This window comes from Tupaia chinensis, unplaced genomic scaffold (assembly GCF_000334495.1).
Source record: "Tupaia chinensis unplaced genomic scaffold, TupChi_1.0 Scaffold000359_1, whole genome shotgun sequence".
Taxonomy (NCBI): domain Eukaryota; kingdom Metazoa; phylum Chordata; class Mammalia; order Scandentia; family Tupaiidae; genus Tupaia; species Tupaia belangeri.
In genome coordinates, this window is record NW_006159855.1 from 1,337,921 (window position 1) to 1,354,894 (window position 16,974).

The window sequence follows — 16,974 nt, forward strand, 5'->3', positions numbered from 1 at the left end:
TCCCAAGGGGAGAAGAGAATGGATTTTGGTATGGCCAGTCTTCCTGTTTTTTTTTTGTTTGTTTGTTTGTTTTTAAAAAAAGGGTAGATAAATTCCCTTCACATAGTCACTGAATTGTGACTCGGATGATGATCACATCCTAAAAACCCAACTGAGTTCCAAAACAGCTGTGCTGTTTCTTCTGTGAGAGACAGACAGACAGTTACCCCCAATGGATCTCCATGCCACAATCCACTCATAATCTCAGCCACTAGAACTTTTACCTATTTAAATGAAAAGACCATTTTCTATTATCAATAGAAGACATACCCAATTTAGCGACTGCTCTAAGTGAGGGCAAAGATAAGCTTGAAAGCCCACGATAAGAAAGTCACCTGCCAGCACACGCTTTTGGGCACTCTAAAATAAAGGAGGGTGGGATTCTGACTCCTCACATCATCACTTTTCAAAAACCACCCGAGATGTGAACGGTTATTTCTGGATTCCATATGAACAACTAAAAAAATAAAAACAGTTTTAAAAACTGTAAAAGAAATTTGTAGCAGCAGCAAAATACTTTATGGAACTAATTTGAAGATAAGACGTGTAGGAAAGAGCAATACTATCATGACCTTTTATTTCTTTTTAAAAGCTATGTCCAATAAAAGAGTTGAGACTGGAATTACTTTATTGCTTTAGTAGGTACTCTCACAGATGTTTGAAAGGCAACATTAGAATGATGAGGTTAAAAAAAATCGTAATTACATCAGAAGACAGAGAAAAAACTTTTGATAAATTTAACATGTTTTCATGTTTAAAAACCCTTAGCCACTAGGATAGGAAAGAGAAAATTTTCTTAACCTGATAAATAATATTTATGAAAAACCCTAAGTGGGACCAGCAGATGGTATAATGGTTACCTTGCTAGACTCCCATGTAGTCAACCACGGACTGAGTTCAGGATCCAGCAGCTTAAAACTCACACCAGGGGACCAGCAGTTAGCGTAATGGCTATGTCGCTGGACTCCCATGTAGTCGACCGCGATTCACGTCCCGAACCCAGTGGCTTAAAACTCACGCCGGATGCGTGCCCAAGATCCCAAGAGGAGAATGGAGGAGAAGGGATTGCAGCGTGGCCATCCCCCCTGGGGGGTGATTTCTCGCTTTCTGTCTCTCTGTCTGTCTCTGTCTCTTGAGCCCACACACCCTATAGCAAAAAAACCTCTCAAAAAAAAAAAAAAACAAAAAAAACCTCACACCAGGTGCATGTGTGTGCCCAACACCCTGAGAGAATGGAGGAAAAAGGACTGCAGTGTGACCATCCTCCCTGGGGAAAGATTTCTCACTTTTTGTCTCTATGTCTCAACCTATAGAAAAAATCTTTCTCTAAAAAAAAAAAAAAAAAAAGGGCAAAAATCTCTAGGCAAAATACTGGACTTCATGGTTACAGGATGAATGCTTCCCCTTGAAACCAGAAAACAGAAACAAGACCAGATGCCCAATGTCACCACTGCATTGGAGGTCCAGGACAGCAGAGTAAGGCAAGAAAAAGCCACAAAGTATTGGAAAGAAATCAATAAAATATTAACAGATAAATATCAGAATTAATAAGAAAGTGTCTGACATAATCTCTGGTTTCAACATCAATAAAAAAGGAAGGTGATTTCTATACAGCTATAATAAACAAAAAATTAATATACAACATAATATATAGATAAAAACAAGATATCTGGGAAAAAATAACAAAATATATGTACATCTTCTATGGGAAAAAAATTATAGTGAGAAACTTCAAAGACTTAAAGAAATAAAGAGATGGGTCAGCCAGATGGTAGGGTGGTTAGGATGGCTCAGACTACATAGTTTGAGTCCTGGATCTGGCAGCTTAAAAAACACGCCAGGCACATGTGTATGTGCACCGAAAATCACGAGAGGAAAAGAGAAAAGAGAGAAGAGATTGTAGGGTGGCCATCCTCTCTGAGGGGTGAATTCTCACTCCTCCACACCGTCTCTCCCTGTAGCTAAAAAAAAAAAAAAAAAACCACCAAAAATTTTAAAAACAACAAAAAAGAAATGGAGGAATATAACATACTATGTATAGAACTCATTGTCATAAAAATGTAATATCTCCTTAAATATTTCATAGATCTGAGACAATTAAAATAAAAACTTCAGCATTCAACAGGTGTGATTTATAAGCTGCTCTAAACTGTACTAAAATGGAAAGCATGAAGAACAGCCAACACACTTGAAAGGAAAAGAAAGTAGGCAGATTTTCTAACAGTTATAAAACTTCTTTAAGTTACAGTAATTAAGACAGTGTGGTGTGAGAATAGAAAAATAAAGCAGATATAGAAACAGATTCATACATGTACAGTTTCCTACTTTATGTCTTTTTTTTTTTATAAGAGATTTTTGTCACAGGGCATGTGTGCTCGATGGGGAGATAGACAGAAAGCAAGAAATCACCTCCCGGGGGGATGGCCACCCTGCAATCCCTTCTCCTCCATTCTCCTCTCACACAGGTGCCTGGTGTGAGTTTTAAGCCACCGGATCTGGGACTCAAACTGCTGTCAATTATGTGGGAGTCCAGCAACGTAACCACTGTACCACCTGCTGGTCCCCGGGTTCCAACCGTAGGACAATGGTAGCACCGAAGAGCAGTAGGGATAGGAAGGACTGTCTAATATATGGTGCTAGAAGGCTTGGGCATCGACACTAGGGAAAAAGACGAAATTGGGTCACATCACAGAAAAGATACACTGCAGATGAGTTACTGACTCAGATAATGTAGAACATTTTTATAATCTCAGGAAAGTAAAAGGTTTCTTAAATAAGACATGAAAAGCCCTCACCATAGAGGAAGAGGTTTTTTTTTTTTCTTTTTTCTTTTTCCCTTTGGTTTGCTATAGGATGCATGACCTCACCAGAGAGAGAGAAAAAGAGAAAGTGAGAAATCACTCCCCAGAGAGATGACCACACCACAATCCCTTCTCCTCCATTCTCCTCTTGAGACTTTGTGCACACACACATGCACATGTGCCTGGCATGCTTTTCAAGCCACCAGGTTCAGGACTCAAACTGTGAAGTTGGCCATGTGGAATCCCACTGCTTTAACCACCATGTCATCTGGCTGGTTCAAGACTAATACATTTTTGCCAAATTCAAAATAAGAACTTCTGTTCATCAAAAGATACCATAAGGAGAATTAACTTACAAAAATGGGAGAAGATACTTGCAACAAAGGATTCGTTTTAAAAATATATAAAGAACTTACACAATTAAAATTTTGAAACACATAAAAACAATCTGAAAGAAAAAAAAATCCAAGGGGGGCCAGCAGGTGGCATGAGGTTAAGGCAATAATCCCATGTAGCTGACTGTGGTTCAAGTCTCGGATCTAGAAGCTTGAGGATTACGCCATCCCCCTGGGGGATGCTCGCTCGCTCGCTCGCTCTCTCTCAGGGGCACACGTGACCTTAACTACCATGCCACCTGCCGGCCCTGGCACCTACACCTTTTCACAAAACAAAATCCAAACCAACAACATTCCTCCCTCAAAGGGTATGGATCATAGTGACAATAATCAGCTGAAGAAAAATCAGGACTAAGTAAACCTAAGATGCACCGGTCTCCCCTGAGGATAGCACACGCCTTGCTGGACAAAACAAATGTGGCAGTCCCAACTCCCTTGCTGTCTATGTCCATGTTTAATTTGGCACATGAAGACACAGGCCATGTCATGGTCACGCCAGTGAAACAAATCTGAGAACATGTACGTGGGATCATTTTGGTTTTGGCTCCAACAATCTGCTTTCCTACAGAGTATCACCTGACCTCAGACTGTGTTCCAGATATGGTAGTCACTACATTTCTTGTTAGAAAAGATACAAATATTACTAGCTATGTCAAAATTGCTACGTCATTATTCCAAAGCTTCATTGCCACTGACCTATGCCTCAGGAACTCATTTTATGACTGACATAAAACTATCTCGCCTTTGGCCAAGTAGCCAGTTACTCTAGGGACGTCAAGAAGCCTGTTTATGAACAGATGAACAACGATATATGTCCAGTAATAATTTTAAGCGTATTAAAACTTTTTAAAAAAGAGAGATTAAACCTAAGTTTTTAAATAAGATATATAAGTTTAAAAAAAAAATAGGTTCCAGAACTACCTGAGTAAAAAGTGGAAAGAACATGAAGGAGTAAAGGTGGCTAGAAATGCCCTAGGCTCCTAGTTTTCTGGTGACCCTGGTTTGGAAGAGAACGTACCTTATCCATATGGAAGATCAAATCCAATTCACACACATTTTCAAAACACTTATCCAGAGTCTCCACGAAAACCTGGAAAAAAGGAGAAATAGATAAAGAAGAGAAATAGGAACATTTTCACGTCTTTGTAAGTATATTTGAATGGGGGTAGTCATGATGATATTTACCTTATGATAAATCTCAAAAAAACACACAAACAAACCCAAAACCAAACCAAACCCTGCCCTATCTACAGCATTAGCTGATCGCCCTAATTACCCCAATTCTGGGAAGATGATTTAGGACAGGAAGACCTCATTTTTAGTATAGCAACACGACCAGCACACACGTAGCTTTCTTTTCCTCCTTTATAAGGTGCTAATTTACATAAAAATAATAAATTAAAATACCAATAATAACTTACAATACTATAACATTTTCCCCAAGCCTCAATGTATACATGTATAAAAAAAAATTTCATTATTAGTGCTAATATAGTTTTGTCTTGTTCCATTAACATTAACTTCAAAATACCATTGGGTGAATCACTTAATTTACAATTTTTATTTTGAAATGTAATGAAATGTGTGCTCATGTTAAGGATACAACTTCATGAATCTTTAAAACAAACATACCATGTCTCCACCATCCAGATGTCTGTCCTTACCTTTTTATTTCTCCCTCAGATAATGACCTCATGCCCACAGCCTGGCTGTCAGCAATGTGATCAATTGTTTGGTGCTGCATAGAAACAGATCTCAAGGCCTGCGAGTGGCCCAGCCTGGACACACCTTCCACTAAGGCACAAGATGGGTGTGTGTAGGAAAACTGCCCTGTGGCAGCTGCTGGGATAACCCGCTGGCCATGAGGAACTGACACACTACCGGAGTTGATTTTGCTGTGTCTCTTTACTTCGGAAGGGAAGTGTTGTTGGATCCAGTGCTTGGCTGCATAGTGTTTTCCTTGGCAACTCTAACACCAAGATGCAATGGGCAGAGGTGTTTGGAGCCCTCCAAAACTCCTCTGGGACTGGCAGCCAGTACACAGGGTTCTGTTAGACACAAATCATTTTGGAAAACTGACATATTATTGGGTTGACAGAAAAGTCAGGATGCATTTTTGCATAGAAAAACAGAAAAATACCATGACTTTTCCAACAACCCAATTATATTCTATGACCCAGTCAGTCTACACCTAAATATATACCTATAAAAATACATACACACATATGTCAGAAAACATATAATAATATCCTAACAGGTCTATTCATAACTACATTTTTTTGGAGAGGTTTTTGCTATAGGGCATGTACGCTCGCCAGAAAGAAAGAGACAGAAAGCGAGAAATCACCCCCCCCCCCAAGGAGGGATGGCCACGCCGCAATCCCTTCTCCATTCTCCTCTCAGGATCTTGGGCATGCGCACACATGCACCCAGTGTGAGTTTAAGCCACTGGGTACAGGACTCGAACCAGAGTTGACTACATGGGAGTCCAGCAATGCAGCCATTATGCCATCTGCTGGTCCCTCATAACTACATTTTTAGCAGCAACAATATTTTTGTAAGGATAACATTTAAACATAGATTAATCTTCAATTGCTACGCTAGGTACTATTATCATATACTATTATATGGTAGTATACTATTATATAGTATTATCATCCAACCCTACCTTGGCATAGTATTTTTCATCTTTCTTTTTAAAATTTGTTTTTTGAGAGAGATTCTCGCTATAGGGCATGTGCACTTGACAGTGACAGAAAGCAAGAAATTAGCCCCCAGGGAGGATGGCCACGCCTCTTCTTCTCCATTCTCCTCTCTGGATTTTGGACACACACATACCTGGTGAGTTTTAAGTCACCGGATCTGGGACTCAAACCACAGTCGACTACATGGGAGTCCAGTGACGTAACCATTACGCCATCTGCTGGTCCCTCTTTTTTTCTTTTAAAGAGAGATTTCTGCTAAAGGGCACGTGCGCTTACCAGAGCGACAGAGACAGACAGCAAGCAAGAAATTACCCACTGAGGAGATGGCCACGCTGCAACCCCTTCTCCATTCTTCCCTTGAGATTTTGGTCATGTACACACATGTACCCGGTATGAATTTAAGTCATCAGGTCCAGGACCTGAACTGTAGTAGACTACATGGGAAACCAGCGATGTAACCATTATGCCATCTGCTGGTCCCTCTCCCATGTTCTAAATCAATCTTTTTGGAGCTACTTGCTTGGGTACTGGAATTCTTATTTTTGTATCTTATAGCTCTTATTTTCTATTTCTGACTATTCTGGGAAGTTACTTAACTTGGTCTCCCAATACTTTAGTTGAGGTGGATTTTGGTTTGTTTCCATTTCCTCCCAGGTTTTTAATTTCTAAGAGATCATTTTGTTCTGAGTGTTTTTGTTTGTTTAGTACCAATTTTTGTTTGTCTTTTTTATTTTCCTGTGGCTAAAGAATAGTGTTTTTTTTGTTTTTTCACATTTCCTTTCTTTGTATGGTGTCCACTTCTTAGTTTTTACTGCTTGTTTGTTTTGTCTTCCTTCTCTATGAAAGGTTTTCTTCAAATGCCTGATAATCCTTTTTTTTTTTTCATTCACAAGAAAAACAGGCTAACTGGAAGATCTACAATCATGGTTATCTGTTGGAAAACAGCCACATACCTCTCCTATCTCCAGGTTTTAAAAATTTCTTTCCCCTTAATCAGATTTCCCAGCGAAATTTTACAAATTCCTGGGGGGGAGGCAAAAAGACTGACTACCAGAAATTGGGAGCTAAATGGAGGAAAAGACCAAGAAAGTTAGAATTCAATTATCAGAATACATACATGAATTTAATCCCTCTAACATTCGCCATCAATTATGCCTGGTGTCCCCTACACCAGAAACACCTTCTCTTCCTCTGCAGAGAATAAACCTCTAATGTTGCAATGGGAAAAGGGCAATTGCCCAGAACACCGAACTTGGGGAAAGGACTTAGGGCCCTAAGTGGTTCTCAGATAGCTTTTCCTTTCAGCTCTACGATCGATGAGACTGCTGCCTGCTCTGTGCCTTTGTGGGTTCTGTGGTGTCAGGGTGGCTGTCAGCTTTCCCAACTGCTGGCCTGGGATGCAGCTTTCTTGGGCTTGCCAAGTCAGTCACCAGGCATTCCTATTCTCTGCTGCTTTCCAAAAACCCACTGTTATTGTTTCTCTTCCTGTTTTTTTTCTGTCCTTGTGTTATGTTCTTTTATTTTTGGGAGAGATCTTTTTTTTTTTTTTTTAAAGAGATTTTTGCTATAGGGTGTGTGTACTCACCAGAGAAACAGAGACAGGAAGCGAGAAATCACCCCCTAGGGGAATGGCCACACTATTATCCCTTCTCCACTTGGGATCTTGGGCACACATGCAGATGCACCCAGCATGAGGTTTAAGCCACCAGGTCTGGGGCTCAAACTGTGGTTGACTATGTGGGAGTCCAACAACGTAACCACTATGCCATCTGCTGGTCTCACCTGGTGTTGATTCTTTTTTTTTTTTTTTTTTTTTAAGAGATTTTTGCTATAGGGTTTGTGTGCTCACCAGTGAGACAGAGAGATAGAGAGACAGAAAACAAGAAGTCACTCCCCGGGGGGATGGTCACGCTGCTATCCCTTCTCCTTCATTCCCCTCTTGGGATTTTGGGCATGCATGCACATGCACCCAGCGTGAGTTTAAGCTGCTGGGTTCAGGACTCGAACCGCAGTCAACTACTTGGGAATCCAGCGATGTAACCATTACACCATCTGCTGGTCTCATGTGTGTTAATTCACTTTCTATAACTGTAAAGGAAGAAAATGAATTTAGAAGTGTGGAAGTCCTTAGGGAAACCTCCAGATGCAAACCCAGAACCTTCTCGTGCAGGTCAGCCTCACTGATTTGGGTTTCCATACTGCACTTGGACCTATTCTTGAAACACAGAGGGCAGTCACGGTTGAGTTCAGAAGCAGGAAATGCACAATCTATGTTCTGTCAGACAGCAGAGCCTGATACTCTGACCGTGAGGAGCTCTAGGTTTTCTAGGACTCAGTCACATGACCTTGCCCCCTGACTTCTTCAGAAGGGCTTCTTGCACACTCAGGGACACTGTATCCAGACCACAGCCCAGAGAGACTGTTCAGCTTCTCTTCTCTTTAGAACTCTTCATATACAAGTGGCAAATTACACAGCTAAATTTGTGCCTATCCTTCAGTTTTTTCAAACCAAACAGAATATCATCGAGGGATACACATCATACAGTGAAATCATAAAGAAAAGCAAAGGACGAATCAACCCAAATGTCTGAGAAGTGATGCAACAGGGAGGAGAGTGCAACTGAGGAAGGGTGCTTAACAGTTTCTAAACTACAAGTAATGTTCTGGGTTACAGGTCCATGAATGTCCCTTTATTGGCATTCTTTAAACTATACAGGCATATTTTGTGTGAATGTATGCATATATGTTACAACAAAAATTAATTTTAAAATAGTAATTTCACTAAGATTCTGAGTGGATTTTCACTGAGAACTACTGACATTTTTTGTTTTTATTTTTTTAGAATTACTTAACTTTATTTATTATTATTTTAATTTCTCTAGACACAAACACAGAGAGAGAGAGAGAGGGAAAAAAGCATGAAAGCAAGCCTCCAGGTCCAGGACTCGAACCATGGGCAGTCATATGGGAGTCCAGCGCCCTTAACAACCACACCACCTGCCAACCCCAGAGAACTACTGACATCTTTTTTTTTTCCATTTTTTAAGAATTATTTTATTTAATTTTGTCATTATTTTATTTTTTTATGTATATATTTTTATTTACATTCAGTCACTGTACTACTGACATCTTAATGTTTTCTCAACAACAACAATAAAAGAGTATGGAAAAGTCATTTTTCTTGCCTTTTTTTTCTTTTCTTTCTTTTTTTAAGTTTGCTAGAAGGTATGTACTTTCACCAGAAACAAAGATAAAAGGAAAGTGAGAAAGCACCCCCTATGAGAAATGACTACACCACAATCCCTTCTCCTCCATACTCACTCCACTCAGGATTTTGGACTCATACACATAAGTGCCCAGTGTGGTTTTCAAGCCATCTAGTCCAGGACTCAGACAACACAGTTGGCCATGCAGAATCCAGCTGCCTTAACCACCACACCACCAGCTGTATTAATCATGTACACTTTAATGAAATAAAAGTGCTTTTCATTTCAACCTAAAGAGTATTTTTCAGGGAACCAGCAGTTAGTGTAATGGCTATGTCACTGGATTCCCACGTAGTCGACCACGGTTCGCGTCCCGGACCCGGTGGCTTAGAACTCACGCCGGGCGCATGTGCGTGCGTGCCCAAGATCCCAAGAGGAGAATGGAGGAGAAGGGATTGCGGCGTAACCATCCCCCCCGGGGGGTGATTTCTCACTTTCTGTCTCTATGCCTCTCTCTGTCTATCTGGCGGGCGCACGCGCCCTAACGAAAAACTCTAAAAAAAAAAAAAAATAAATAAATAGAAGAGTATTTTTCAAAAATGTAATTTAGATAATCACTTCTCTCAGCTTCCACTGACATCTATTTCAAGTTTTGTTTCTTACTTTGCCAGAAGCACATGCTCTCACTGGAGAGAGACAGACAGAAAGAGAGAGTTTGGAAAGTAAGAAAGCACCTCCCAGGGAGGATGGCCACACCACAGTCTCGTCTCCTCCATTTCTCCTTTGGGAATTTTAGGCATGCACACGCATGGACGCAAATGCACCCAGCATGCCTCTCAAGTCGCTGGGTCCTAGAGTCAAATCACAGTAAACCATGTGGGATCCAGCTGCCTCAATTACCACGCCACCAACGAGCATTCAACATTTTTTAGAAATGATATTCATTTAAAAAAAGAAAAATTCTACTGTGAGCCCATTAGGGAGTTCGTTCATTTTTCTTTTCTAAACATTTATTCCTATTGGATGTGTCCGTGCCCCTGTTAATCTCATTTAGGCATTTTTTTTTAAAGAATTATTTTACTTAACTTTTCATTTATTTTTAACTTTATTTATTTATTTATCTATCTATTTTAATTTGGCCAGAGAGGGACAGAGTTAAAGTGAGAGAGGGGAAGTAAGAAAGCAAGCCATCTGGTCTGGGACTTGAACTGTAGTCGGCCATGTGGGAGTCCAGCACCCTTAACCACCATGCCACCTGCTGGTCCTAGGCATTTATTTTTTGTAGTTAGTTATTTCAAATACATCGCTCATGCAACTATGTATATCATCACCTAAGAACAATGTTTTCTGTTTCTAACTTTTATCTTCTTTATATCAAGCAGTTCAACTATTTGTTGATTTTTATTGTCTTCAAAGATCAAGTACTTTAGTTCCTATTATTTTTACATTTTACTTACTCAATCTTTCCAAATTGAATGCACACTATTTAATAAGTGTCCATTAAATTATAATGTTATATTTCTTTTCCTTGTTAACTATAATTCTCTAATAAAAATGATCACTAGTATATAGTACTCATTATATACATCTCTATAGCCTGCTATAGCTCACAAGACTACAAAGTGCATGGTCATATTTTTTGTTTTTAGAGATTTTTGCTATAGGGTGCATTTACTTGCAGGAGATGGAAAGAAAAGAGAGAAACTGAGCAACCACTCGCTAGGGAGGATGGCCACACAGCAAGCTCTTCTCCATTCTCCTCTCAGGATTTTGGGAATGCACGCACACACATTCAGTTGTTTCAAGCCAGTGGGGCCAGGACTCAAACTGCAGTCGGCCACGTGGGAATCCAATGCCTTAAAGATCATGCTGGTCCCTTGACCTTTCTATTGTGTCATGCTGACTCTCAATGTTCAGTGTGACTCAGGTGTTGAAAAAGCATTTAAAAATTATTCTAGATGTTCAGGAGCTTTCCCAGAGCACCATCTGGTGGACATCTGGCAACTTACACCAACAGCAATAAGGAGAACGACAAAGGATCAACAGGTTGGTTGCTCAAAGTTCCTAAGCAAAGTCTAAAGTTACTGCCATCATTAATTGATTATACATACCTGGATGAGGTCCAAGATCCCAAGTTCACTTTCTGATGAATCCACACAAAACACAAAGTAGAGGGTAGCATAGTGCCGGTATATCAGTTTGTAGTCAGAACCACCAATCAAACTGGAAGAGGGGAAACATTTAAATACCCATTATTATTATTTTTAGAGATATTTTTGCTATAGTGTGTGTGTACTTGCTAGAGAGACGGAGAGAAAGAAAGCAAGAAATCATCCCCGGGAGGAAGGCCACACCACAAACCCTTCTCCTCCATTCTTCCCTTGGGATTTTGGGCACACATGCACACACACCTAGCATGAGTTTCAAGCCTCCAGGTCCAGGACTGGAACAGTGGTTGGTCATATGAGAGAGAGCCCAGCAACATAACCATTTTGACATCTGCTAGTCCTGATACCCATTATCTTAATTAAACACATCAAAGAGAAACCTTGGATAAATGAATGAGAAAAGGCTCATGGAAAGGTGAAGGGCCAGGCCAACAAGTGACATGCTAGTTAAGACACTAGATTCCCACATGGCCGACTACACTTCGAGTCCCGGACCCAGTGACTTGAGGAACACGCCAGGCCCATGAGTGTGCATGCCCAAAATCCTGGAAGAGAAAGGACTGCAGCATGGCTATCTCCCCAAGGGGTGACTTCTCACTTTCTGTCTCTCACCTGCAAGAGTATGCATGGGCCCTATGGCATTAAAAAGACAGGAAGGGAGGGGAGGAGGGAGAGGGTGACCAAATTCTAGAAGTAGACCATTTCGACCAGGTGAATGGCAAACAAGTTTGGCAGAAGTATCTAAAGTCACCTGCCTGCACCTCTTCTCCTGCCTATCCTCAGAGACACTGAACTGAACGATATCTAAAGCACAGCAGTTCAGCTGTTTCCCAAAGGGAACTGGGCATCTCCCTGAGCAGATCATTCCTAAACCGTTCAAGTTGCAGCAGGTACCCACCTGACACTTGAGTACTGCCAGAAGAGGCAATAATGACAAAGGCTACCCAAAAGTATGTGGGGAGAAAACTGTAGCTGACAGTTTACCTTCCACCTTCCAAGAAGTTACAGATGTTGTCATCCCTCTTGAGGACTAAATGGAAAGTCTCTCGAACAATTTGCTGTTGAATTTCTTCTGGCTGTGGAACAAAAAAATAAGGCAAGTTAGTGGGGAAGTCTGAAAAACTGCATCCTATTAATGGTGATAGACAGGGAGAGAAGGGCTGCCATAATGGGAACGATCAGAACATTTAGTATTAGTTTCCAGAAAAGATAAAAAATGATAGAGGGAAAAAATGGAGATAAATCTATGGGACAGTGGATAAGGCTTGGCTATCGGAATTAAGACAAGGTATGCTACCTAGATATTTAGGTCACTAACCTACAGGTAAGTAGATGCTGAACTAAGGAAAGGAGAAATGATAAACTCTCACATTTCTAAGAATAAGAATAATCTCAAATTTCAAAGAATGAAATTCAAAGAATTTTTAAAATGTTGTCTCATAGGCTTAACACTTTTTTTAAAAAAGAATTATTTATTTAAGGGCCAGCAGGTGGTTATTTTATTTAACCTTATTTATTTATTTATTTATTTAAATTCAACCAGAGAGGGACAGAGAGGGAAAGGGAGAAAGACCGCCAGGGTGGGGACTCAAACGGCGGTCAAACATGGGGGAGTCCAGTGCCCTTAACCGCCACACCACCTACTGGCCTCTAGGCCTAACACTTTAAGGAGGTCAAGATGGAATCATGTACATGCTGTTAAAAATTGAATTTGGGGGCGGGACCAGCAGTTAGAGTAATGGCTATGTTGCTGAACTCCCATGTAGTAGACCGCGGTTCAAGTCCTGGACCTGGTGGCTTGCTTTCTCGTTTTCCCTCTCTGTCTGTCTCTGATCGAACTGAAAAATAATAATAATAAATAAAGTTAAATAGAAATAATTCTTTTAAAAAACTGAATTTGGGACCAGCAGGTGATGTGGTAGTTAAGACACTGGACGTTACACATGGTCGACTATGGTTAGAGTCCTGGAACTGGTATCTTGCTTTCTTGCTTTCCCTCCCTCTCTGTCTCTCTCTGGTCAAATTAAAATGAATGAATGAGTAAATAAAATAATTCTTTTTAAAAAAATTGAATTTGCCATCTTCTGTACTGGTAACATAGGTACAACATATAAGATGTTGTCATCAACAAAAATTAGGAAGGCCCAGTCACAGTAGCACAAGGGGTAGCAAGTCTAGGTTTGGTTCCTGGAACCTGAACAGGCTGGACATAGCAGCGTGCACCTGTACTCCTAGCTAACTGGGAGGCTGGGGCAGGAGGATCACCACGTGGCGATTCTGTCATATTATCACACCTTGTCAAGTATAAAAATATCTATCTCATCTCTCTCAGACCAAAAAAAAAAAAAAAAAAAAAGAGAGAAAAACAGCAAAAGTCCTATCTATAGATTAGAATTATAAATAATCAGAGTCACAAAATTTCTTTTTTTCACTTACTATTCACTTAGGACACACATGGGAAGCTCAGCTGCAATGGAATCACTCAATAACTGACATCTGGTTTCTACTTATCCATATGAGTTTTATAATGACAGTAAAAAGGATGATAGAAGGGAAAAGCCAGTCATTAGATCAGAAAGTGATTAAAAGCTCCTAAATCTCAATAGGCAATGAGTCACCTGGGAAAGCTGCTAAAATGCAGGTTCTGATTTAGTAGGTTTGGATTAAGGTCTGGAACTGCTTCCAGGAGATATGGTCTAGGGACCATACTTCAAGCTGGGCTTCCTCTATGGTGGGAAGGTAGATTCAAGTAAACTTTTATTTTTAGGTTTTTTAAATTTATTTTAATTAATTAATTAAGTTTTAGAGAGGTTTTGCTCTCGGGTACGTGCCCTTGCCCAAGAGGCAAAGGGAGACAGAAAGCGAGACATCACCCCTTGGGAGGGATGGCCAGCCATGCTGCAATCCCTTCTCCTCCATTTCCTCTCAGGATTCTGAGCACTCATGCACATAGGCCAGGCATGAGTTTTAAGCTGCCAGGTCTGGGACTCAAACTGAAGTCAACTACATGGAAGTCCAGCAACGTACCATTATGTCATCTGCTGGTTCTAGGATGTTAAACTTTAAATTTTTATTTTTTGCCATAAGAAGCATGAGGTCACTGGAGAGAGGCAGAGGGGGGATGGCCGGGCTGCAACCCCTTCTCTCGGGATTTTGGGCATGCATGCACACGTGCCTGGCATGGGTTTAAGCCCCCAGTTCCAGGACTCAAACCTTGGTAGTCCAGCAATGTAACCATTATACCATCTACTGATTCCTATCTTTTTCATTTCTATTTGACAAAAAGAAATAAAACTGAAAAAGGTTTAACTTGTCAATAAACACAATAGTAGAAAAGGTGGACCTGAAGACTGAAAGTAAGTTTTCTGACACCTTCCCCTCTTCAGTTTCCCCAGTCCCACCAGTCAGGTAACAGTTTGAAACCTAATCACGAAGAAAAATGTTAGGAGACAGAAGGAAAATAATGATGATGTTTGTGTTTTTCTAGAGGACCGTTTTGGGAAAACTCAAATTCACATGATCATGTATTGAACCACACGCAGACATATTTATTATATAATCTGTCATCATTTTTCCACTTTTAAACTGATTTTCAATTCTACACAATGAAGGAGATCCAGTCCCCAGGCAGACTCAGCCAACACTGAAGCAAAATAATTCCAAGAAAGATCTTTTCCAGGCCTTCTGGCTACAACAAGAACTTTAAGAAGCTGAAAGTTTCTTCCTCAAGAACCACCAAAAAGATTTAAAGAAAGTGATTGCAATCCATTCAAGTTCTCAATGAGGCACACCCCCCGCTGTCGCTTACACGGGTGACCAGAGACCCGGGAGAAGAGTGTATCAAAACGGCACAGAAACGCTGGGGTTTAGGAAGGAGTTAGAGAGAGCTGGGGCAGCGGGGCATGGGATAGAAGGCCAGCATCGACTCCTATCCAGAGACCGAGGCTAAGTAGCTAAGGGTGATGAAAGGTGCAGGAACCGGAGGCGGTACATAAGCACTGACCACCCGCGGGCGCCCAGAGGGCAGGAGAGAGGGAAGAGGGAGCGGGTGCCCTGAAGGTGCGTGGCGAACCGGGCAGCACTCACGAAACGCTGGTAGAAGCGGACCAGCCGAGGCTTCCCATGGTTGTTGAAAACCAAAATCGCCTGAATCATCTTTGCCGGTCACGCTTCTCTTTGCACAAGCCGTACACAGAAAGTATCCCCTTCCGCCACAATAGAGGCACTTCCGGCTGGTGTGCGGCTAAAAGCAGCACCCGGAAACTTGGTCCGCGGCGCCAAGAGGTCCGAGCACCGAAGTGTCGGACTTTTTCTAACGCCCTGCAGAGGGCGGCGGATTCTTCTGGAGAGCAGACACCGAGGAGCGTGGTTACCTCAGCCGCGGTCTCTTGGCCAGTCAGCTTGGCCAAGAGGCGCGTCCAAGCCTGTGCCCGGCCCAGACCAGCCGCAGAATCCTGGGCGCGGGTAAAGCCGAACACGTCGGAAAAGCTGAGCCTACGTGCAGCCGCGCTGCCAGGGCCGAGACAGCGGAGCTTGTCTTCTCATGGTCCTCACCAAAACGCGCAGCCCTGCCGCCCCTCAACGCTTGCACCATGTTCCCGGTTAGTGTGGCCATTTAGAAAACATTTCGTTGATTTTTTTTCAGTATTACAGACTATGGTGGAGTGAATTATATTGATGTCTTGTGCAAATCTGTAGCTTCTTCATGGTACGATGGTGGAATTAAGGGTTTTTTTTGAAGAATTAATTTTATTGTAATTATTTTAATTTGCAACAGGGCACGTGTGCTCACCAGAGAGAGAGAGAGTGAACAAGAAAGAAAAAAAGTGAGAAAGTCAGCTGCCAAATTCAAGCCTCAAACCACATCTCAGCCATGTGGGTTAGGGTGAGGTGGCAAGGCAATTGAGGCGGCTAGATCCCACATGGCCAACTGAGGGGTTCAAGTCCCAGACCCAGTGGCTCGAAAACACTACAGTGTGTGTGCTCAAAATCCCAAGAGAAGAATAGAGAAGGGATTGTGGCATGACTTCTACCCTCAGTCAAGGTCCCCAGTTCCCCTCCCGTTTGATGGCCTCCCTGACCACCCCTACAGCATGACCTGACTGTGAGCCAGTCATATTTAGACATAGGCCACACACTGAGGTGGCTCACATAGCCTCTGGTCTGTGTCTTCGGCCACTGTCCTCTGAGGACAGTGGAAGGAGTATAAGCTTTACCTTTGAAGCTCTGGGTTTGAATCCTGGTTCTGCCGATATTAGCTGTGTGCTTCTGGGCAAGTTGCTTAATCTGAGCCCCTCTTTCATTCCTCCTGAATATGCATGTAGAAGCATAATCGTCTAGTGGTAAAGAATATGGGCTTTGAAATCTGACTGCCTAGGTTTAAATTCTCTCCTGTATATACGTCCCATGGAGCCTCTGAGCTTCAGTCTCATATGAAAAAAATGGGGTTAATAATCCTGTGAAGTTGGGACTAGCAGTTAGCGTAATGGCTACATCGCTGGACTCCCACGTAGTCGACCGCGGTTTGCATCCAGGACCTGGTGGCTTAAAACTCATGCTGGGCGCGTGTGTGTGCATGCCCAAGATCCCGAGAGGAGAATGGAGGAGAAGGGATTGTGGCATGGCCATCCCCCCTGGGGGGTGATTTCTCGCTGTCTCTC

General features: G+C 41.8%; 1 protein-coding gene across 8 annotated transcripts in view; it reads right to left on the minus strand.

The window, feature by feature from the left end:
* The window catches only part of AP3S2 (adaptor related protein complex 3 subunit sigma 2), a 109,864-nt gene that overhangs the window by 22,795 nt on the left and 70,095 nt on the right, over positions 1 to 16,974 (minus strand). For 7 of the 8 annotated variants that reach the window (XM_014589464.2, XM_027773557.1, XM_027773556.1 and 4 more), the window contains 3 exons: positions 12,299 to 12,390; positions 11,258 to 11,369; positions 4,254 to 4,325 (listed from right to left, as the gene is read on the minus strand). In XM_014589464.2, coding sequence (XP_014444950.1) covers positions 4,254 to 4,325; positions 11,258 to 11,369; positions 12,299 to 12,390 — 276 coding nt within the window. Of the gene's footprint in view, positions 1 to 4,253; positions 4,326 to 11,257; positions 11,370 to 12,298; positions 12,391 to 15,400; positions 15,548 to 16,974 lie in introns of those variants that run through there. The other variant, XM_006152813.3, reaches the window with a different exon arrangement.